Source organism: Podarcis cretensis, assembly GCF_951804945.1.
Source record: "Podarcis cretensis genome assembly, chromosome: 6".
Classification (NCBI taxonomy): Eukaryota; Metazoa; Chordata; class Lepidosauria; order Squamata; family Lacertidae; genus Podarcis; species Podarcis cretensis.
In genome coordinates, this window is record NC_137175.1 from 8,146,808 (window position 1) to 8,170,381 (window position 23,574).

Sequence of the window (23,574 nt, forward strand, 5' to 3'; positions counted from 1 at the left end):
TGCCAACCTTGTTTGATAGAGTTCATGAACGTTGATGCAGTAGTTCTTCATGTTCTCTCTCTCTTTTATATATATTTTTAATTGACAATTTCAACATAACAAATTATCAAAACAAATCATCTTCTTTATTTTCCCCCTTCCCCCGTCCCAGCTCCCCAACAAACCCTCCCCCCTCCCCCCAAAACTTCCCTCAGCTCCTCTCTCTGATTTCTCAACTCATGTTGTTCTCTGCATATTGTAAAATTGTATACATCCTTGTATTATCTATCTACTATCTTAACCCTCACAAAATTTGTTTATGTTTATTCAAAACCTGCCAAGGAGTCCAGTTCATTTTGTTGTCTTTTTAAGTAATTTGTAAAAAGTTCCCATTCTTCTTTAAAGTCACAGTTGCCCTTATCTTGCAATTTGCATGTCAATTTCACCAGTTCTGCATAGTTCATCAATTTCTCTTGCCACTGTTCTTTTGACGGAGTTTCCTCATTCTTCCATCCTTGTGCTATTAAGACTCTTGCTGCTGCTGTAGCATACATAAATAAGTTCTTTGTTTTCCTTGGCAGGTCTTGTCCTACAATCCCTAACAAAAATGCTTCTGGTTTGTTTTTTTTACAAATGTCATTTAAAACATTTTCTTCAACTCATTATATATCATTTCCCTTTTTAAAAAAATTCTCTGCATTCCCACCACATATGGTAAAAGGTTCCTTCCTTTTCTTTACATTTCCAACATATGTTTGACCCAGTTTTATACATTTTTGCTATCTGTACTGGTGTTACATACCATCTATACATCATTTTCATGTAGTTTTCTTTCAAAAGAGAACAATCTGTAAAAGTTCTTCATGTTCTCAAGGCCTAGAGCCCCAGTGGCGGTGTTGGCAAAGCCAGTTCCTCTCAACTGCCCCAAGTCAGCAGCTTCACGCTCCTTTTGACATCACCACACATATTCTTCATCCAGGAACTGAAGATCCAAACTATGATGCCTTCCAAGGAGACAGTACCAGGTCTCTCTGGAGGGATCCTTTCTGCTCTGGCCAAATTCCAGACAAATCTGAATCAGCTCTATTTGGTTCAGGATCTGGGATCTGGCTGGATCTGGTGCATAGCCCAAGGGGCTTCTTCTTAGACCACCAGCTGTCAACAAATATATGGACAACAAAATTATCATCATCAACAGTAGCAACAACAGGCAAAGGAGGGGAAGTTTGACAGGACGGTCCCTTGGTAAGAATCCTGTATATAGCATCAGCACACATCCAAAAGACATGTGCACGCTATACGATGTATCAGCAGAGTCAGCAGAAGCAAGATTGTGTAGGAATTGTGGCATCAAGCATTTTATTACATCTCATTTCAGTGGTGTTACAGCCTCACTGAGGATGTAGGCTGACTTATCGACATTCTTTGACATATATACCTGTACAGAGAGCATATTAACGCCCATTGTCTTCTGCAACAATGGTAGCTTTATCATGTATAATGAGATAAGAATCCAATGTCTCTATTTAGACCAGGTCTCTCCATGGTTTTAAGTTTGGTAATAAGTTATTAACGAACAACTTATTCTCATTATACATGATAAAGCTACCGTATTTTTTGCCATCTCACCCCTTGCTTTTTCCTGTAAGACCAATTGCTGTCGTTAACACTCGTCAACCGGTTTACCACACCTATCAGCCAATCACCCATTCCCACCACCCTTCTGAGTAATACCCCTCTCCACCCTCTCACTATATATAAAGGTCTGGTGACTTCTGTTTCAGTGTGTCTGAAGAAGCGTGCATGCACACGAAAGCTCATACCAATAACAAACTTGTTATTGTTGTTTAGTTGTGTCCGACTCTTCGTGACCCCATGGACCAGAGCACGCCAGGCACTCCTGTCTTCCACTGCCTCCCACAGTTTGGTCAAACTCATGTTGATAGCTTCAAGAACACTGTCCAACCATCTCGTCCTCTGTTGTCCCCTTCTCCTTGTGCCCTCCATCTTTCCCAACATCAGGGTCTTTTCCAGGGAGTCTTCTCTTCTCATGAGGTGGCCAAAGTATTGGAGCCTCAGCTTCACGATCTGTCCTTCCAGTGAGCACTCAGGGCTGATTTCCTTAAGAATGGATAGGTTTGATCTTCTTGCAGTCCATGGGACTCTCAAGAGTCTCCTCCAGCACCATAATTCAAAAGCATCAATTCTTCAGCGATCAGCCGGGGGCCACCAGGTGGTGCGTTGGAAGATGGCCGACAATAACATCTCTCTGACCCATACGAGGTAATTAAGGGGCTGCTATGGGAAGTATGCAGTCTTCCTAACCCCCCAGGAGACGGGGAGCGCTGCCTTGCCAGCGGTGCTCACAATGCACCCCCTGATCCGAGAGATGGGGGTGCCGAACACTTGGCACGAACCCCCGGTGAAGTCAGATCTCGGTGAAGTCAGATTTATTTTTTTTTAAATATTCTTCAGCGATCAGCCTTCTTTATGGTCCAGCTCTGACTTCCATACATCACTACCATAACAAACTTAGCTGGTCTCTAAGGTGCTACTGGAAGGATTTTTTAAATTTTGTTTCTCGAATGGTGTGACTTTATCCCCAATGGCGCACACTTCCATTGTCCCTTGAGACAGATGGATGCCAATAATTTTCATTCTATTCCTTCTCCAAACTCTGAGCAGCATCGCTGCCAGCAACTCCAGAATTTGGAATATTCATGAACATCCCATAGCAGCTCAGTAAATTGTTGGGGAAGGCTTGCTCTCTGATAAGAACGAGCTTCGCTATTGCCAAAGCACAACTAGGTGTCTAGAGCAATTATTGACATTTCAGTTGTATTTTTAGCATACCAGCAGGTGCCCTTTGTGTTTGTATGTAAAAATTGGAAATGAGTTGGAGCAGGGATGGAAAGCTATTGTTGTGTGCATGCAATATTAACATGGCAAATCTGAATGCTTCTCAAAACAGACAAACAGGGATTTCTTTTAAGCAGCGATAGGTCAACTACATTGCGATTCTTCTGGCCAGAGAGCTGGTCTCATCAAGCCCAGAAGAAAGTCTAGGAAGACCTTCCACAAGGTTAAGCAGGGGAGAATGCACATGAAAGCTTCAAACCATTTGCATTTTCTAATCTAGCTGGATGAATCTGCTGAAGTTTCATGCCCTGTTGCAGGACATCTTTGGGATTCTGGAAGCTGCAGTTCTTGTGGAGAATTTCCAGAGGCTGTGACAGCTCTGAAAGTTGGGCTGATGCTGTCCGCTTCTGAAGTGGCTTATTATTTTGAAAAAGCATTTGACATTCTCTTATTATACAGGTGTTGCTATGCACTCAGATACCTGTCCTCTTCAAGCTTTTTAAAATACTTTTTTTTTTTGCAGCATTTTGCTGTGTTTCTGTTTGTAGCTGATTTCCAGGTTCCTATCCCTCTTGCACAGCTCCTTAAGCATTTTAACGGGGGAAAAACCATGGTTAGATCTGATGCATAGATAAATGCATGAATATATGTCTTCCTCTTCTTTTTACAGTAGTAAAATACAAAAATGTGGAAGAAGCTTTAACACATGTAAGGACTAGTGAGTCTCGAGAAGCATGCTAGGCTTAGGTCTAGAAAATCTGGATCCACATACACATTCTTAAAAAAAACCAGAAGCATTTTTAAGTGGTATTATAGGTCAGGACATTAATAGGCAAGATGTTAAATTGTTTTTATATGCAACAACTGCAGCAAGAGTATTGTTAGCCCAGAAATGGAAACAAGAAGAAAGTCTGATGAAAGAAGAATGGCAGATGAAATTAATGGACTATGCAGAATTGGACAAAATGACAGGAAGGATTCGAAACCTACGGGACCAGAGATTTGCAGAAGATTGGAAGAAGTATATGAATTATTTGAAGAGCAACTGTAATCAACAAATTACGCTAGTAGGATTACAAGAAGTTTTGTAAGGAGAAATATACAAAGCGTTACAAAGTAGAAAAAGATAGAGATATTGGTTATGAGTTTGAAATGTAATAGGGAGGATAAGAAATGCATACTGAGAGATTAGATTGGGAAATTTTCAGACAGGATTGATGGAAGTGAAACATTTGAATAAGATGTAAAAGTATGTTTAATTACTGTTGAAAATGATATGTTAAAAAAAAACTAATAAAAATTATATTAAAAAAAGAAAAAAGAAAATCTGGATTCAAACCCTACTTTCAGGAAATGGATTATCATAGTTCTGTGGAGCAATATGCCCTGAGACCCAGTTTCCTCATGTGCAAAAATTAGAAAAGCAATGGACCGCTCTGCAGGGATGTTGTGGAGGTGATTTTAATGAAGATAGTAATGTAAAACACTTTGTACATGGGTGGTGTTATCTACAAAACAAGATCTGTATGTGCAACAAGCAATGCTATTTTTTTCAGGGGCATGGCCTGTCAGATTATGGGAACCAAAGCAGAAGGCAGAGGACAGAAGACAGATGCCCGCTGAAAGGTCGACCGAGATGTTTGTCAGTCAAGAGTGACTAAGGGAGCTAAATTTATATAGTCTGGGGAAAGGAAGACTCGGGCAACATGGTCACAATCTAAAAATATCTTCAAGGTAGCAATATAAATGAAGGGAGGGAATTGTCCGTGGTCCCAGAGGAAGGGTAGACAAGGAGCAGTGGCTGGAAGGTAAAGAAGGAAAAGTTTGTTTTGGAGATTAAAGGGGGGAGAGTTAACTTGAGAGTCCCTTGAGAGTTTATTCATCTTGTACAGAGGTGGATATTCCAGGGCTATTTGATCTGGGAACGGGTGGAGGTGCCTTAGCAAAACTCCTTCTATATCTATATCTATATCTATATCTATATCTATATCTATATCTATATCTATATCTATATCTATATCTATATCATCTATATCTATATCTATATCTATATCTATATCTATATCTATATCTATATCTATATAAAAGGTCAGCTTTCTATCTCAAATCAGTCCCAAGAAAAACCCATCCCATTTTCCAAAAAGCTGTCACAAACCAGAAATCACTTGATTGACCATTGATCAGACCATTTAAAGAACTCTACAGTGGGTTATCTGTCTATAAGGTGGGACAACTCACCCTTGCAGCAGAACTTACAGGTAAAATAAGAGTCACATGTGGAAAAGTGAAAAAAATATCACTTTGTTGGAGAATGATATGATTTTATTGCGTATGTTTAATAAACAAGAAAGCAACATTCCCTCTCCATCTCACTATGCAAGATGTTGGAATTTGTGATGCTAACATTCTTATAAAATGTATATTGTATTTAATGCCTTTCCCAAATTTCAGTGGTTTCCATTACAGTATTTTACTAACAATGATGAAAGATAACCAGGGACTGTGTTTGCTATTCTCTTTCTTATTCACTATGCAATCACAGAGCAGCAAATATTGATTAACTTGTAATTGTTGCTGTGAATGTAATATGAAACTTAAGATGATTGTGGAATGAAGGAGAGTTATCTTTTCCTTTTACTGGAACACGCTTTGTTTCTTTGTTGTGAAAAAAATAATCAATAAAAAGTATATAAAAAACAAGCTAACCAGAAATTATTCGGTACAAACATGACCATGCTCTCCTAAGCGCTCCGTGGTTTGGAAATAGTATAAGTTTCTCCAAGAAAGATGGGAAGAACGTGGGCAATTTCTCTAAGCACTCAGTTATCCTCCAGTAGGGCCTGCCCAAGACATTTTGCCACCTGAGGCAGACCCCAAATGGAGCTTCCCCCTCTATGCGAGGGAAGAAGGGGCGAGTGAAGACCTACATACATCATGAACATGGAGGGGAAGAATGACTTACATTTCGATCTGCTGTCTCAGTGGTTCTTGCCGCCTGAGGCAGCCGCCTCATCTTGTCTCATGGGTGGGCTGGCCCTGTCCTTCAGTCTCCACCATCCTTTCCCTATAGACAAAAGACTTTCCCCACAATCATATTCCCTGCTTCTTTTTCATTGCTGGTGGTAGCAGCAAGTTGGTGTGCAGTGAGAGAGGGAATCTTTCCTCCTTCCTCTCCATTGTCTTGTCACATGTGGTCAGAGTACGCACAGGCTCAGGAGACCAAGTGAAATGTAGTTTTCCTGAAAACGCTTCTCATTGCCATTTGAATACAATTCAAAGTCTTGGTGCTGACCTTTAAAGCCCTAGACGGCCTTGGTCCTGGATACCTGAAGGAGCGTCTCCACCCCCATCGTTCTGCCCGGACACTGAGGTCCAGCGTCGAGGGCCTTCTGGCGGTTCCCTCACTGTGAGAAGTCAAATTACAGGGAACCAGGCAGAGGGCCTTCTTGATAGTGGCACCCGCCCTGTGGAACACCCTCCCACCAGATGTCGAAGAGAACAACAACTACCAGACTTTTAGAAGACATCTGTTTAGGGAAGCTTTTAATGTTTGATGCATTACGTTATTTTAATATTTTGTTGGAAGCCGCCCAGAGTGGCTGGGGAAGCCCAGGCAGATGGGCGGGGTATAAATAATAAATAAATAAATAAATAAATTATTCTTATTCTTATTCTTATTATTGCTTTGGGACCAGAGTCCTGCATTGCCAGCAAGAGCTGTCCAGTAGGTCAGGAGCCCAAATTTTTGAAGCATGTTGCATCAGCTGCTACTGTGTACCAATGGAACAATTTTAGATCTTGTCCTGGAAGGTGAGCAGGCTAATGTTTGGATTTGGGTTCTTCTACCTGAGTAGGGGCCAGTGGTGGGAGTCCTTGTGCTGTCAGATGGGCACTGACTTTAGAACATAATACAAGTCTGCTAGATCAGACCAATGGCCCAGTATACCTGAAGGAGCGTCTCCACCCCCCATCGTTCTGCCCGGACACTGAGGTCCAGCGTTGAGGGCCTTCTGGCGGTTCCCTCATTGCGAGAAGCAAAGTTACAGGGAACCAGGCAGAGGGCCTTCTCAGTAGTGGCACCCACCCTGTGGAACGCCCTCCCACCAGATGTCAAAGAGAAAAATAACTACCTGACATTCAGAAGACGCCTTAAGGCAGCCCTGTTCAGGGAAGTTTTTAATGTGTGACATTTTAGTGTAATTTTGGTCTCTTTGGAAGCCACCCAGAGTGACTGGGGAAACCCAGCCAGATGGGCAGGGTATAAATAAATTATTATTATTATTATTATTATTATTATTATTATTATTATTATCCAGTATCCTGGTCTCACAGTCGCCAAACAGATGCCTGTGGAAAACCCGCAAGCAGGATTTGAGCACTAGAGTCCTCTCCCCGTCTGTGGTTTCCAGCAATACATATTCAGAAGCATTGCTCCCTCCAGCTGTGGAGGCAGATCATAGCCATTGTGGCTAGCAGCCATTGAGAGTCCCCTCCTCCTCCTTGAATTTCTCTAATTGTCTTTTAAAGTCCCTTCAGTTCTGGGTTTCCATGTTGATCCATCACTTCCTCTGTTCACGAGCATTTTCTCTTTAAATTGCATATTCCAGGACAAGTCTTTATCTAAAGGTAAAGGTAAAGGTACCCCTGCCCGTACGGGCCAGTCTTGACAGACTCTGGGGTTGTGCGCCCATCTCACTTAAGAGGCCAGGGGCCAGCGCTGTCCGGAGACACTTCCGGGTCACGTGGCCAGCGTGACATCGCTGCTCTGGCCAGAGCCAGAGCCAGAGCCGCACACGGAAACGCCGTTTACCTTCCCGCTGGTAAGCGGTCCCTATTTATCTACTTGCACCCGGAGGTGCTTTCGAACTGCTAGGTTGGCAGGCGCTGGGACCGAGCAGCGGGAGCGCACCCCGCCGCAGGGATTCGAACCGCCGACCTTTCGATCGGCAAGCCCTAGGCGCTGAGGCTTTAACCCACAGCGCCACCTGCGTCCCCTGCATATTCCAGGACAAGTCTTTATCTACACTAAAGCAAAAAATAACAATACAGCTTTCAGAGACTGATGCAGGTGGCGCTGTGGTCTAAACCACTGAACCTCTTGGGCTTGCTGATCAGAAGGTCAGCGGTTCGAATCCCCGCAATGGAGTGAACTCCCATTGCTCTGTCCCTGTTCCTGCCAACCTAGCAGTTCGAAAGCACACCAGTGCAAGTAGATAAATAGGTACTGCTGCGGCAGGAAGGTAAACAGCATTTCTGTGTGCTGCTCTGGTTTCCATCACAGTGTTTGTTGCGTCAGAAGCAGTTTAGTCATGCTGGCCACATGACCCGGAAAAGCTGTCTGTGGACAAACGCCGGCTCCCTTGGCCTGAAAGTGAGATGAGCGCTGTAACCTCATAGTCACCTTTGACTGGACTTAATCGTCCAGGGGTCCTTTGCCTTTTTTTTTACATTTTGCAAATTTCCCTGTTCATGGGGTCCTGGGTATGGTCTTGAAGGGTCTTGGGATCCTGTTCTGACCCTCTGCCAAACTCACTGGGGAAATGGGCTATAATAACAGAACTTACTCAAAAGGCCGGGTCAAGTCCAGGAAAGGCAGGTAAAGCCAGGGTCTGCCTCAGAGGAGGCAGAAGTGGTCAGCACCTTGGACAGAGCCCTGTGAGAAAGCTGGCTGCAGTACTCTCAGCAATGGCCGGGGAGATTTGCAAGGTGCAAAGGCCTTCTGAAGATGGCCCAGCCCAGTCCACCTGTTGGCTCCACCGCCTCTGAGAAGTTGTTTCTGCCCTCAAGAGCTACTGCTGTGTCCTGCAGCTGTGTGGGGATGACAGGGACTGCCCTGGGACTCAGAGTGGGGGAACGGTGTTTCTTCAAGAAGTCCTTGCCTCCCCACTCATGTCCTCCTCTGTTTTCAAGTTTGGGTTGAGGTGGGTGGGTGGGTGGGTGGGGGACAACACTGCAAAGTGAGACCCTTTAATCTGCAGCCACACCAAGCAGAACTGGGTGGTCATATAATAATAATAATAATAATAATAATAATAATAATAATAATAATTTTTTATTTATATCCTGCCCTCCCCAGCTGAAGCCAGGCGGCTAACAACAATAAAATAATACAACATTCTAAAATCATTTCATTATAAAATTAATTCAAAACAAATTGATGGCAACCATTGGGCTAGAGTTCTGTGACGATTGCCAAAGGAGGGAGTCAGGCTGTGCCCTGGCCAAAGGCCTGGTGGAACAGCTCTGTCTTGCAGGCCCTGTCTCTTGTGACAGGGGCCCTAGTCTCTTGTGACAGAGTGTTCCACCAGAGCGGAGCCACAGCCGAGAAAGCCTTGGCTCTAGTTGAGGCCAGCCTAACCTCTCTGTGGCCTGGGACCTCCAAGATGTTTGAAGACCATAAGTTCCTTTGTGGGACATACCAGGAGAGGCGGTCCCGTAGGTACAAGGGTCCTAGGTAATTGTGCTGGGCCTGGAGATAACCTGTGAAATGCGGTCCAGGACCGGACCAGAATCCGAAGGTTCTGCTAGCAGTCAGTCCAACAGGGCCAAGGCAGGAAACCACGCAAGGACAGATACAGGATCTAGCATACAGCAATGTTGCTCCCACAACCTGGGGCGGGGTACAACAGCCTTTTATCTTTGTCAAGGTAGCGGCCGGTCCTGATCCCCCAGCAACTCACCTCCCTGTCTCGCCCGAAGGCGAGCACTCCTCCTGCGAGTACTCAGGTCTCTCCTTCTCTCAGACCTTAGTCTCTGCAGCTCAGGAGATGTCGGTGGGTTACTAAACCCAGGGGCCGCCTCAGCCTCCCCTGACCCAACCAGTAGTGGAGCAGCTGTAAGTGACGGCCCAGCTGGAGGCAACGAGGTAATCCCCACATCTGGAGCCAGGGCAGGCTCCGGCCCCTGACTCGGCCCAGCTGGTGTTTGTTGCAGGGGAACCTGTGCAGACTGGGGCTCTTCAGGATCAGGCCCCAGACTTGGTTCGGATGATGCCTGAGGCAAAGGATCTGGTGCAGACTGAAACTCCTCTGGTTTCGAGTCTGAGCCTGAGTCCCAGGCCATCACAGTAATACAGCATGGACTTGGTAGGTGACAGGGCTGCTTAGAGCTCCTCCTCCTTCTCAGAGGCCTCATCCAGTTCTGGGCTTGTCCCAGCTGGCAGTAGGTCTGATAATCAGAAGCGCTGTTAGATGGATTTCGTGAGCCTTTATGGTTGCTAAGAAACTTATACCTGGAGCTTGGAAAAAGAAACAACTACCGTATATTGCACAATTGGTTTGAGGAGCTCACTGCCTTTCCTACATTCATACCTGCATCATATAGATGTCAAATCTGTGTGGATACTTGCTTGAACATCAAGAGGGCTTATATTACTGTATATTAGATGCTTAACTTATTTATTTTTTTAAAAAATAATATTTATTACTTTTCCAACAATTTAAACACTACCAAAAAAAGAACAATACAATACAATACAAAAACACTACATAACACTAACACATTAAACTAACAAAACAAAACAAAAACAGTTTAAAACACATGAAATAATTTCAGTATCTTATCTTTCATTCACTTATTTCTGCGACCTCCTCACACCTCCCTTTTTGTATTCCACTTCTGTTAATTGTTTCAGCAATTCCTTTCCATCTTCCTCTGTTTTCTATCCTATAATTATCTTAGCACATTCTAACCTTATTTTTCCTTTAATACTCTATTAATCTGTTTATACTTAATTCCTTATAATATTTCTACTAAAGCCATATAACTTCATTCCAACATTTTTCTAACATTCATTAATTTTACAGTATTTCCGTAAATAATCTTTAAACCTTTTCCAGTCTTCTTCCACCGACTCTTCTCTCTGGTCTCGGATTTTGCCAGTCATTTCCGCCAGTTCCATGTAGTCCATCAACTTCATCTGCCATTCTTCCCAGGTGGGTAAATCTTGTGTCTTCCAATACTTCGCGATGAGTACTCTTGCTGCTGTTGTTGCATACATGAAAAATGTTCTATCCTTCTTTGGCACCAATTGGCCGACCATGTCCAGGAGAAAGGCCTCTGGTTTCTTCAGGAAGATATATTTGAATACCTTTTTCATTTCAGATGCTTAACTTAAGACACATGTAGTGATGGTTACTGTATCTGTAATGTGAGCCAATATTGTGAGGTGTTGTGTTTTTTTGCTACTATTAGTATTATTTGGATATTACGTCTTTTTTCCTTATTTTATCTTCTTCTTTAATTCCCCCTTTCATTTGCAAATGGAAAAAAAAATAGAAAAGAAGAGAAGAGGAATTTTAGATGGAAAAGAGAAAAAATAAGTTCTATAGGAGGAGCAAATCACCGAGAAGTGAATGAAATACTTGGATCAGTCTTTCCAGTGGATGCTATCAGAGAGATATCTCCCACCTTTGCAACCTTTTTTTTTTGGGGGGGGTAATGTGTAAAACAATGGGCTTATCCACACCTCCATTTGCCCTGCTGCCTTTCCCAGGGGAAGCCCATTCTTTAGTGTTGAATCAGAACAAATGGCAATTGATTGTTCTGTGGATTGCCATGTGTTCCAATTTAGCACGAAAGAGTGGTTTTTCTGGAGGAAAGCAGTGGGGAAAGGCAGAATCTCTTGGACTCATGCCTAGAAAGTTTGGGACGAGTGGAAAACAGTTCAGACTCATGCTTTCTAGACACGGGACAAGTGTAGATGAGCCCTTTGTACAACAAAGATAACAAAAGATGAAGCTTTCTCTTTCTCTTGCATATTCCAGGACAAGTATTTATTGATGCTAAAGCAAAAAATAAATAAAACAAATACACCTTTCAGAGATTGATACAAATTGATTAATTGAAAATTGACAAGATGCTGGGGCCAAACTGACATTCACCAGAGAGTTCTTAAAGAACTCAGGTATGAAATTCTTGATATTTATTGTTTTTTAAATGTGAAGCTTATCTCCAAACCTGGCTTTCTAACCAGAGTATTGTACACAAAGTACAGTATGCTTTCTGCCCCAGAATATTGGTAGGAAGCATTATTAAGGCTAGAACTGTCAAATGCAAGATAACACAAGAAACAGAAAGCAACTGAGGATGATTACAGGTAGAGAAGGCACATCAAACCATCACTTTTCACATCACATTATTGTCCCACAATTGTCCTTGGGTATGAGGAGTCCAGAATCCATATTTCTTTTTATCATGACTAATAAAGGAGAACCAAACAGCAGAGAAGTTGTCTGTGTTTTGATTCTTGCAGCGTGCCCATCACTGAGATATTAATTTTTCCATTAGCGCTAGACTACATATCTGTTGGTGCCAGTCCAAGAACAGCTCTGCAATCAGAGTCCTCCGATGCTTTGCAACGGTTAATTTTGCCACTGACATAAGGTTAAGTAATATGTTATTTCAGGAAGGCAATGCCACATGAAATTTGGGGTTTTCTGAAAGCCCATAATGGTTTGATGTTTTATTTGTCTATTGAAAGCTCTTTATGTTTTGTTATTTCACTTGTTGCTGCCTGATGCCAACTTTGCCAGCTGTGGCGCTCTGAACCAAAGTTTTGTGCTGCTGAAAAGCTTGCTTGTTACCCTTGTCAACTCACCTGGGCCAAGAGAACAAACTGCCAGGACCCTTTTGCATTTTTTTTTAAAGCCATCAATTCACAATTGCACCGGCTTTATGTTTTATCTGTTGTAGCTTTGAGAAAGCACCTTGCATCTCAAAGCTTGCAATCATATTCTACCAATGCAGGGACTTCCTCAAGATTATTTTGAATACAGCAGGTTTTGTCTTAAAAGTATCTTTTCGGCACAATATATGGGTTTGTTTTTCTGTCTTTTGCAGCTTTGTGCATACGTATGCTTAATCACAGCCCACTTCTGCATGCCTCTTCTTCTTCTTCTTCTTCTTCTTCTTCTTCTTCTTCTTCTTCTTCTTAACCGAGAAGGGCGGGGTATAAATAAAAATTTATTATAATTTATTCTTCTTCTTTGGCGATCACTCATAGCTGAGTAAGATTGTCTTCCATAAACACGGATTTAACAATGAGTCCGTAAGTGACTGTGGAAGCCAATTCTGGATCCACACGTCCTTCCACAGTGGGGACATTGTTTTTTGGGTGGGAGTTGATCACGGTGTGGATTTGCCAAGCGTGCCTTCCAGTGTGGTGTAGTGGTTAAGAGCGGTGGACTTGTAATCTGGTGAACCGGGTTCCAGTCTCCGCTCCTCCACATGCAGCTGCTGGGTGACCTTGGGCTAGTCACACTTCTCTGAAGTCTCTCAGCCCCACTCACCTCACAGAGTGTTTGTTTGTGGGGGAGGAAGGGAAAGGAGATTGTTAGCCGCTTTGAGACTCCTTCGGGTAGTGATAAAGTGGGATATCAAATCTAAACTCTTTTTCTTCTTCTTCTTAGCATGTTTCTCCCTTACGAACTGAGTTTGAGTGTCAGTTCTGCAGAACCCAGGTTCTGGTTTCTTTGAACAAGGTCCTTGAAGGATTGTGCTTTGTGTTCATAAAATTGTAGAGTTGGAAGGGACCGCCGGGATCTCAGTTGGTAGAGCATGAGGCTCTTAATCTCAGGGTTGTGGGTTCGAGTCCCACACTGGGCAAAATATTCCTGAATTACAGGGGGTTGGACTAGATGACCCTAGGGTCGCTACAATTCTGTGCATAGGAACCAACACCTAGGGACCGAGCTCCAGGGGTACCAACTTAAATCAAGTATTGGGGGAGGGGGAACCAGGTAAGCCCTGCCCTGAATAACTGATCACATTACGTGGTGTACCCATATCATTTGCCCATCAAGGGAGCGGCGGGGGGGGGGACGACTTTATTGGAGGCGGGCAAGAGACCTCGGCCCCTATCAGTTGGTTGATATGCTCCGGTTCCTTTGCCACCCCAAAATAAAATATTTGAAGGGGCTAGCCCCCCCCCAAGTTGATTGGCATTGTCATTCAAATGGTGTGCATGGACGCCTGCTTTGATCGATCATGCGGGGAGAGCCATACCTGGGCCCCCCAATATTTTATTCAAATATCGACGGTATATTTGAATAGAATATTTTGATGGCATGATTCCACCCCCCCCCCCCCGCCTGCGCCGTTGCCAAGGCTGCCGGCAGCCGGAGAGAGGCGCAGGAAGGGTTAAGGGAGGGGGCGCGGGGAGGCACCGCCGGCGTCGGGGCGGAGCTGCGCCAAAAGCAGGCGGAGAGTGGGCTGCCCAGATTGCAGAAGCTCCTTCTCGCTTCCCCTCCACGCCGCTCCCCCTCCCGGCCACCCGCCGCCGCCTCCCTCCCCTCCGCTCCTCCGGCTCCTTCGCCAGCGCGGGGAAGCTGCGGCATCCTCCGCCGCAGCGCCCGCTCTTCTTCCTCCTCCCTCCTCCGCGCCTCTTCCTCGCCGACCGCTCCCCGCAACCCCCGCCATGCCACGGCCCCCATCCGGCCCGGGGCAGCCCCTCCGCCCTCCTCACCCTCCTCCTGCTCCCCCCTCGCAGCCCCTCTGAGACCCCCCCTCCCCATCCTCCCCCCCATCGACGCCCCATCGCAACCCCCCCCCACCACCACCAAAGCAGGATGGTGCAGAAATCGCGCAACGGAGGCGTGTACCCGAGCGCGTCGGGGGAGAAGAAGCTCAAGGTGGGCTTCGTGGGTCTCGATCCCGGCGCGCCGGACTCCACCCGCGACGGCGCGCTGCTCATCGCCGGCCCCGAGGGCGGCAGCAAGCGCGGCTCCATCCTCAGCAAGCCCCGCTCGGCCGTCTCCGGCAAGCCGCCCAAGAGGAACGCCTTCTACCGCAAGCTCCAGAATTTCCTCTACAACGTGCTCGAGAGGCCCCGAGGCTGGGCGTTCATCTACCACGCTTACGTGTGAGTAAAGGGAGCCGGCGGACGGGCGGGAGGTGGTGGCAGTGGTCTCAACTGGGGGGTGGCGGGGGCGGCCGCCTTAAGACCCACCATCGCTCCAGCCACGGAGGACCATCTCTCCATTCCATCTCCCCTGCCTCCACATCTCTTCTGGCAAGCCGAAAGGCGCCCGCACCCCATTAATCGATAACCCTTTGAAAACCCAATCCTGCCCCCTCCAGCCACGGGCCCCTCCATCTAGGATTCCTTCCTCCCAGCCAATTCCCCCTTCTCCACCCACCTCCATCCTTGCAGCATTCCCAACCTTTTTCTACAGCAGCATCCCTCCCTCTTCCTCTTCTCCATCCGTCGCTGTGCCATTCCTTCCATCTATCGTTCAGTCCACCTAGGCACCTAGTCGAGAGATCTCCAGTTGTAAATATCTGCCTAGCCACCTACCCTTCTGCCGTCTATCCTTGGATATCGCCTACCTTAGCCCTCTCTCTCTCCCTCTCTCCCATCTACCTATTTGTCTTGGCTGTATCTGGACGGAAGTGCTATCTGCAAGCCGTATCTGCAAGCTGCAAAGAGATGAATAGGCAAGGCACTGCTACCTATTTCCCATCCCTTCTCGTGCACCGATTTGTGCCAGTTCCCCCTGCTGTTTGCCCGGTAGGGTTACTCGCCAGTTTGCTACTCTTAAAAACAACCACCCAAAACCAGAAAAAACCCTGCCATAACCAGTTAGTTTTTGGGCCTCGATTCTGGCGCCAGGCTGCTTTGCTTGCAGGGTTGGGGGTTGGGGAGACACGTGTCCATTAAGCTTTGCTTAGCCATTGATCCATCATTGGGTAAAAACAGAAAAAGGTGAGAGATGAAGCAACAACCGGGAAGAGGGGTGGGGAGGAAGAGACAGGAGGGTAGAAAAAATGACTCACCCTCTCGCTAATCTAAAAACAAAGCAAAACAAAGAAAACCCAAACAAACCAGGGAGCCATCCATTGAAAGTGGTAAGCGGCATATCTAAAGAAACAAAACGAAAGGGAATAGTGCTTTGTACAATGCATCAATTACCTGTGGAACTCTCTGCTTCTGTATGTTGTGATGGCAGACCGCTCGCATCAGTAGGCTCAGGGGAGCGCAAGATTGGATTGCAGTTAGTTTTTGAGTTATTGAGGACCAAGCTCCATCATCTCAAAGGCAAGATCCCAGAACTGGGTATCGCCAACTTTCCCTGTTTTTGTATCTCTCTCTGAAAAAGACACAGGTCTAGCTGCCTCTGGCAGTGTGGCTGGCCTGCTCTAGTGGATAAATGTTCATTTCATTTCAGAGCCTGTTTGCTTGTGTCTTCATCTCCCCTCTCCTCCGCTTCCAGCCAAATGACAGCTACCTGCTATCGGTCATGTTACTTTCTCTGCAAACAATTGGAGGAATAATTGCAAGGTGGGGGGGGGGAATGACTTGCCGTGTACTGTCTCCCCAAGGGCTTCATGCAGTAAATCAAAGTTACTGTTGAGACAGCATTTTGGGATTCTTATGATGCTGCTGCCCAGCCTCTGCCAGGCTCTATTATCATCCTCGTCACTAGTCCCAGATGGGGAAACTGTTTCTCTTCTGATGGGAGCTTTTATACAACCGGTTGGGCCTAGACGGCTGCAGAGATAGAACCCCAGTCCCTTTTCTGCCCAAGATTATGCCTGCTGGAACACAGTGTCTTTTTCTTCCCAATTTTAGTGTGGAGCAATTGCTCCATCCTTTTGTCCCATGTGCAAAGGAGCAAGGACTTGTATGTTGAATGTCTGTATGTACAGCAGATGCGATTCCGTATTGGCTCAGATCTGTGGAGCAGAATAGCTCACTGCTTTGCTCCTGCTTTGGCGTAGTCTCACCGTAGCACTATCTCGGGCTGAATGGTACACAGACCCAACTATCTCCCCCCCCCCATGGCTTTCTCTCTCATCATCCCCTTCATTTCTCTTACTCCCGTGCCTGCTTTTAGATTAGAAGCGCCTCTGTAGATCCAGCTCCTCTATTTGATGCTCGAAGTGCAAGGCTGCACAGCTAAGACATCTTGGTTGCCTGCTTCCCCTCCTTGCACTGTTGACGTTGGAGATACTGGAGAGATGGCTCTAGAAAGGGATGCAAATTGGAGCTGGGAGCTTTCTCATCAGGAGCGGAGAGGGGAGATTCAGGGACAAAAGGCAGATGTTGACACACCAGTGCTTCAAGGAATGGCTGCATGGATATAATTGCTCAGCTGCAAGAAGCATGTGTGTGTTTCTTGTTTTTTTTTTTTTTTTTTTAAAAAAAAACATCAAATTATAGAAAAGACGGGCAGGAGATACAACCGAAAATGCGATGATTAATCAAGCATAGGTTGCTTTTGCAATGCACTTAGTAAAATTGCCACTCATTTACGTGCAGCACAGCCGTTCCGTTCTAGCTATATTGACAGGTATAAGCAAGATTTGTACTTTGTCAGGTATGAATCAACATCAATGGGTGTCTTGTATGGGGACAGGTGAAAATGGCTAACAATTCAGTCCTATGCATGGTTACACAGAAACGAGCCCCTTTATGTTCATTGGACTTAAAGGCAACATGCAAAGCACTGCAATCTGAAAGCTTGCTGAAATGGAAAGGGTGGGTTTTTTTTGGATTTTGGCCAGAGCTGCTTTCATTTATCATTCCCACGGACCCATGGAACTCTTTTCTGGCCTGTTATTGAAACCTGGAGATAATACGAGATATGTTCTGTTGGTGTGTGGTCACTTTGGGAGGGGGAGGGGGAATCTTTTTATTTAAATGGCATTGAAAATCTGCTGAAATGGAATTACTCACAAAGGCTTTGAGAATTCTCCTCCCCCCACTCCGAAATATCGTCGATCTTGGGGGTGGTGGGGAGAGTTGTAGGTACTATTTACGAATTTTTAGAAGGTGGTGCTTTTGCTTTCAACGGTTGGTGGGGAAAAAGTGCTGGTGATAGTGGAGAAATTCAGAACAAGAATATGTTCTATATGCATTTATGTTCAAAACTTGCATATATTCAAGTTTTGAACTATGAAAAAAAGAGGGGGCACTGTATATACATTTTCAGGGCCCTTGTGATTTTTTGCCACCTAAGAACCAGAAAAAGCAAGAATGAAGAACCTGTGGTTCTTCCAGATCAGGAGTGGGGGACCTTTGACTCTCCGGGTGTTGCTAAACAACAAGGTAAGGTAGTCTCTATGGGAGTATATTGTATTTAATTATGGGGTATCAGAGTTTTTAGGGGGCTAACCAGGCTGGGATAGCAGGCTTGTTGGTCTGATGTAGATTTTTTCAATTTCGTTGTTCTATATGGGGCAACGACAGTAAAGATTATTGTATCATCGTATCATATCGTATTGTAACCCCCATCACTCCTGCCCATTGGACATGCTTGCAGGGGCTGATGGGAGTTGTAGTTCAGCAACACCGGGAGGGTCATAGGTTCTCCACTCTTGAGGTAACTGGAATATTCATGTTTCTGAGAAAGGGCTTTAGAAGGGCTGTGAGTCCAGACTCAGGTTTGGGCCCAACCTGGGAAAAGGGCCCTTCCGGGTTATTTCTTTATTAAATGTGTATACAGTGGTGCCTTGCAAGACGAAATTAATCCGTTCCGTGAGGCTCTTCGTCTAGCGGTTTTTTCGTCTTGCGAAGCAAGCCCATAGACGGACTAGTGGATTAGCGCTATTAGCAGCTTAGCGGCTTTTAGCGGATCAGCTGATAAGCGGCTTAGGGCTTAGGAAAAGGGGGGGGGGAGGGAAAAACCCCGCAGGAACTCGCAAGACATTTTCTTCTTGCGAAGCAAGCCCATAGGGAAATTTGTTTTGCGAAGCACCTCCAAAATGGAAAACCCTTTCGTCTAGCGGGTTTTCCGTCTTGCGAGGCGTTCATCTTGCGGGGCACCACTGTACTGCCCTTCATCCGAAGATTTCAGTTTTCTCCTGCTCTGGAGGCCAATGGCTTCAAGTTACAAGAAAGGAGATTCTGACTAAACATCAGGAAAAACTTTCTGATCCTAAGAGCTGTTTGACAGTGGGACAGTCTCCTTCACAAGGTTGTGGACTCTCCTTCCTTGGAGTTTTTAAAGCAGAGGTTGGATGGCCGTCTGCCATGGATGCTTTAGCTGAAATTCCTGCATTGTAGGGGGTTGGACTAGATGACCCTTGGGGTCCCTTCCAACTCTACAATTCTATGGTTATAGTTCCCCAACCTGCAGTCCAAAGTGGGACAGTCCTGTAAAGAATATCCCACACGGTTATTTAATTTTTGCACACTTGCCTTTGTTGTCACATTTGGGCTTTGGGGAGTCTCTGAGGGGAAGAAGGTCGCACTGCTGAGAGTCCCAAACAAACCTCTCTGCACACTCTTGCAGTCCTAACTTGGTGCATAGATAGTGAATGCAGCAGGAACACCACCCTGAAACTTAAAGGCTGCAACGGTGGAACGTTAGGCATGGAGATGGCTTCTCAGGTCTGTTGCACCTGGGCCGTGGTAGGTCATCACTAAGATCTTGAACCAATGGCAAAAGTGGGCAGATCACAGTATCTGGTTCAGGGATCCCTAAACTTTGTGGGTCGTGGGAGCTCATTTCATCTCGTGGCACATTGCTTTACTAAATTGAACTTGGACACCAAGAAGAGTCGTGATGAAACCAATGAACATGTCCATGGAGGCTCAGGTTAATTCTGTATCTGGGGTGGTTGTCTACCAGCTCCATCTGGTATGCAGGCTGAAACCCTACCTGCCCGCGGACTGTCTCGCCAGGGTGCTGCATGCTCTGGTTATCTCCCGCTTGGACTACTGCAATGCACTCTACCTTTGGGGCTACCTTTGAAGGTGACTTGGAAACTACAGCTAATACAGAATGCGGCAGCTGGGAGCGGCCGCCAGGACCATATAACTCCGGTCCAAAAGGATCTGCACTGGCTCCCGGTATGTTTCCGAGCACAGTTCAAAGGGTTGTTGCTGACCTTTAAAGCCCTTAGTGGCTTTGGCCTTGTATACCTGAAGGAGCGTCTCCACCCCCATCGCTCAGCCCGGATGCTGAGGTGCTCCTATGAGGGCCTTCTGGTGGTTCCCTCACTGTGAGAAGTGAGGTTACAGGGAACAAGGCAGAGGGCCTTCCTGGCAGGGGCACCCTCCCCGTGGAACGCCCTCCCATCAGATGTCAAACAGATACAACTATTGTATTGGTTGATGTTTTACTGTGTTTTTAATATTTTTTTGGGTTGCCCCAGTCTGGGCGGCATATAAACAATAAAATAAAATAATAATAATAATAATAATAATAATAATAATAATAATAATAATAGAACATCAATAGCCTTAGAGCAGTGGTTCCCAACATTTTTTTTACCCATGCCCCACCTAAGTACAGTGGTACCTCGGGTTAAGAACTTAATTCGTTCTGGAGGTCTGTTCTTAACTTGAAACTGTTCTTAAGCTGAAGCACCACTTTAGCTAATGTGGCCTCCCACTGCTACCGCGGGAACAAACACAATTTTTGTTCTCATCCTGAAGCAAAGTTCTTAACCCGAGGTACTATTTCTGGGTTAGCAGCGTCTGAAACCTGAAGCGTATGTAACCCGAGGTACCACTGTATCTCTAAAACCCTGATGCACCCACCTGGACATATTATTCTTATTATTCAAAAATGAACTCCTATTCACATGGAGGAAGCCTAAAAGGCCATTCACTGTTAATAACTCATTCTCGAATTGCCCCCCTTAAAAATCAAATTGCACCCTTGTGGGGCGTGTGTCCCACATTGAGAACCGTGGCCCTAGAGGGAAAACAATAACAACTAATTTGATTTTTAAAGAAAAAAATTATTTGCTTGGTCACCTAGATGAGATCATGGCTCACCATAGGGGAAGGAGAAAGGGGCTCCATACAAAGTATTCTGTGCAGATCATTGAGTGCTGGTGTCATCGACTCCAGGCAACATACATCTGGTCAGCAGCACATTCCTTTATTCAATCGAACTTGGATGCAAGGAAGAGGAGTGGTGACATCAAAGCTGAAGGAGTAATTCACTCATCCCATAGTGGTGGGTTTGCTCATGCTTCTGAGAATTTTGTTGGCTCTGCTGGATTGTTGTGAGTCAAATATGGCTCTATCTTGCAAACCTCTCTTGACTGGAAGTGAGTAATGCGGCCTCGCATTGCAAAACTTTGCACTTATCAGCTTCAGTGTAGTAGTGTTGAACATTACATTTATTTATTACATTTATTATGTGGTAGTGTTGCACGGGTGGTGCTGTGGGTTAAACCACAGAGCCTAGGACTTGCTGATCAGAAGGTCGGCGGTTCGAATCCCTGCGACGGGGTGAGCTCCCGTTGCTCAGTCCCTGCTCCTGCCAACCTAGCAGTTCAAAAGCACAAAGTGCAAGTAGATAAATAGGTACCTCCGGCGGGAAGGTAAACAGTGTTTCCGTGCGCTGCTCTGGTTCGCCAGAAGCGGCTTAGTCATGCTGGCCACATGACCCAGAAGCTGTATGCTGGCTCCCTCGGCCAGTAAAGCGAGATGAGCGCCGCAACCCCAGAGTCGGCCACGACTGGACCTAATGGTCAGGGGTCCCTTTACCTTTTTTACTGTTGCACATTACATTTATTTAAGGGGCCAGCAGCCTTTCCCCGCTTCTGTCGAGGGCCACATTCCCTTGGAGAGTAATCTCTTGGGGGCCACCAACTTCTCTCTGTCTTTTCCTCCCTGCTAGGTTGTTGTTGAGGGAGGGACAGCTTCCACTTGCCAGTGGCCTATAGTGCTTGCTGAGGGCTGCAGGTTGCCATCCTCTGATCGATGGCCTTGGAATAATTCCTGTCTGTATAGCAGGGCTAGCAAAAGACTTGGGTCATGAAAGCTGCCTTTCAGCCTGCTCCTGTTTTCCCAGCGTTTACACCCCTGCGAGGTAGTCAACATTCTGCTCCTGGCTAGCCACCTGCGGTCTGTTTCTACAGTGGCCTCAGGCAATGTTGTTAATGCTCCTGTTTGGAAGGGCTTCATGAGATGCTACGAGTCAGTCTACTAGCATGCTGGCTGGAGTTTTCATCTGAAACATATGGAGGTCATCAGGTTTGGGAAGACTGGAGTAGATATTTCTGGCATGAAGGTGCAAGAGACCTTCCTGTGATTTCAGCAGAGTTCTTGCAGATTGTATGAGGATCCAGTGCTACTCCTACTTAGTCATTGAAAATTACTAGCTTGGGTTCTTTAATTTTTTGTGGGTTGATTCCAGTGTTCGAAATTTGCCAGGTGCATTTGGCACCTGGCTGTCGGCCACCAAAAAGTCATATTGAAAAATAAGACCTTAGAGCCATCTGGCCCAAAAATGGCAGCTAGGTGTTTGGGTGACTGTCACCCAGGTTTAAGGAGCCATTTGGCACCTATTGTGGCTTATATATCTGAGTTTCTAACATGGGCTTACTCTGAGTAAAACTTGGCTACCACCCTCAGAAAGAACCTTTTTGATGCCAAGGAACAAACCTTCAAACTTGAACAGATCCACACCTCTTTGCCCTATATTAAAATGATGGATCTGTAATTCTAAATAGGCCTTAATCCTCACGAAGCACCTGCAGATTCAGATATTTGAATGGGTGTCAAAACTAAGGAGAGGCTAAGAAAACACAGACTCCAGCAGAGAAGAGGGCAAGAATTCTGATCCCTGCAGACATCATGCTTAAATCAAGAAAGATGTGTTTTGCTGAAATATTGGACAGCATTTGAACTTCGCCAAGTAATCAGCAGGCGATGGACTGCTTTTTTAAATTGCTGCGTTTGATGAGAGACAGTGACCTAGATCACTGATTCATGATAGCAACCTGACATAGACCATTAGTAAAAAGGACGCTTGGTCTGTAATTATCACGGGCAAACTTTAATCCCACGACCTCACCCTGGGCTAGTTGATGAGTTATGACAACTGCGTGGAGACCCCTTGTAAAATCACATTTCACAGCAGCCCCTCGCATCTGTTCAAAGACTCACTGTGAAGATCCACTTAACCATCATCCCTGATGGGAGAGATAATGGTTTTCATACTCACTACGGAGGGGGCAGGGAGAGACAGTGTGGTGTAATGGTTAGAGTGTTGGACTAAGACCTGGGAGACCAGAGTTCAAATCTCCACTCGGCCATGAAGCTCACAGTCCCTCACTCTCAGCTTAGCCCACCTCACAGGGTTGTTGTGATGATAAAATGAGGATGGGGAGAACCAATGATGCTACCTTGAGCTATTTGGAGGAAAAGGTGGGATACAATTGCAACAAACTAACAAATAAAAGGGGGATTTACTAACATTTTCATCAGAATTTGAAAGCCCCTCCCTTTGGTGATTTTTCAGTGATTGCTGTGAAAAGGTAAAAAATGTAGCCCTCAATTGCTTGCATGTTCCCGATTGGCATGTGGTCAGTTCAGGAAGCGTTGTTTGCCACTGGTGATGTCAGCACGTGGTCAAACATGATTGGTTCTCTTAGTGTTGGGATGACATCTTGTTCACTATGTGACTCCTGGTTGGCTGGAATCGCTTTCTGAAGTAGAAAGAAGCTGTGAACATATTATGTGTGTATGGGGGGAGGAGAACTTGCATTAAAAGTTCAAGTCGGATTGGGAAAATTTGCGGAGAAGAGATGTGGAAAATCATGAACAACCTTGTAAACCGGGAGAGTTCACCTCCAAAATCAAAATGGGCAAATAATTGGTACAGTGGTACATCTGGTTAAGACCTTAATTCGTTCCGGAGGTCCGTTCTTAACCTGAGACTGTTCTTGACCTGAAGCACCACTTTGGCTAATGGGGCCTCCCGCTGCCACTGTGCCACCGCTGTGCGATTTCTGTTCTCATCCTGAAACAAAGTTCTTAACCTGAGGTAC

General features: G+C 45.6%; 1 protein-coding gene and 1 long non-coding RNA gene across 11 annotated transcripts in view; one reads left to right on the top strand and one right to left on the bottom strand.

The window, feature by feature from the left end:
* Nucleotides 1–666: 666 nt before the first annotated feature.
* LOC307218165 lies at nucleotides 667–15,337 on the bottom strand. Its single transcript, XR_013839843.1, has 3 exons — nucleotides 15,200–15,337; nucleotides 5,801–5,902; nucleotides 667–1,134 (listed from the first exon to the last, which is right to left on the bottom strand). It is a non-coding gene; the product is annotated as an uncharacterized lncRNA (long non-coding RNA).
* KCNQ2 (potassium voltage-gated channel subfamily Q member 2) overlaps nucleotides 14,369–23,574 on the top strand; it is a 148,541-nt gene continuing 139,335 nt past the window's right edge. For 6 of the 10 annotated variants that reach the window (XM_079979085.1, XM_079979090.1, XM_079979088.1 and 3 more), the window contains exon 1: nucleotides 14,373–14,698. In XM_079979085.1, the coding sequence (XP_079835211.1) occupies nucleotides 14,406–14,698 (293 nt within the window). In that variant the 5' untranslated portion in view covers nucleotides 14,373–14,405. Of the gene's footprint in view, nucleotides 14,699–23,574 lie in introns of all 10 variants that reach the window. The other 4 variants (XM_079979094.1, XM_079979086.1, XM_079979092.1 and 1 more) reach the window with 2 other exon arrangements.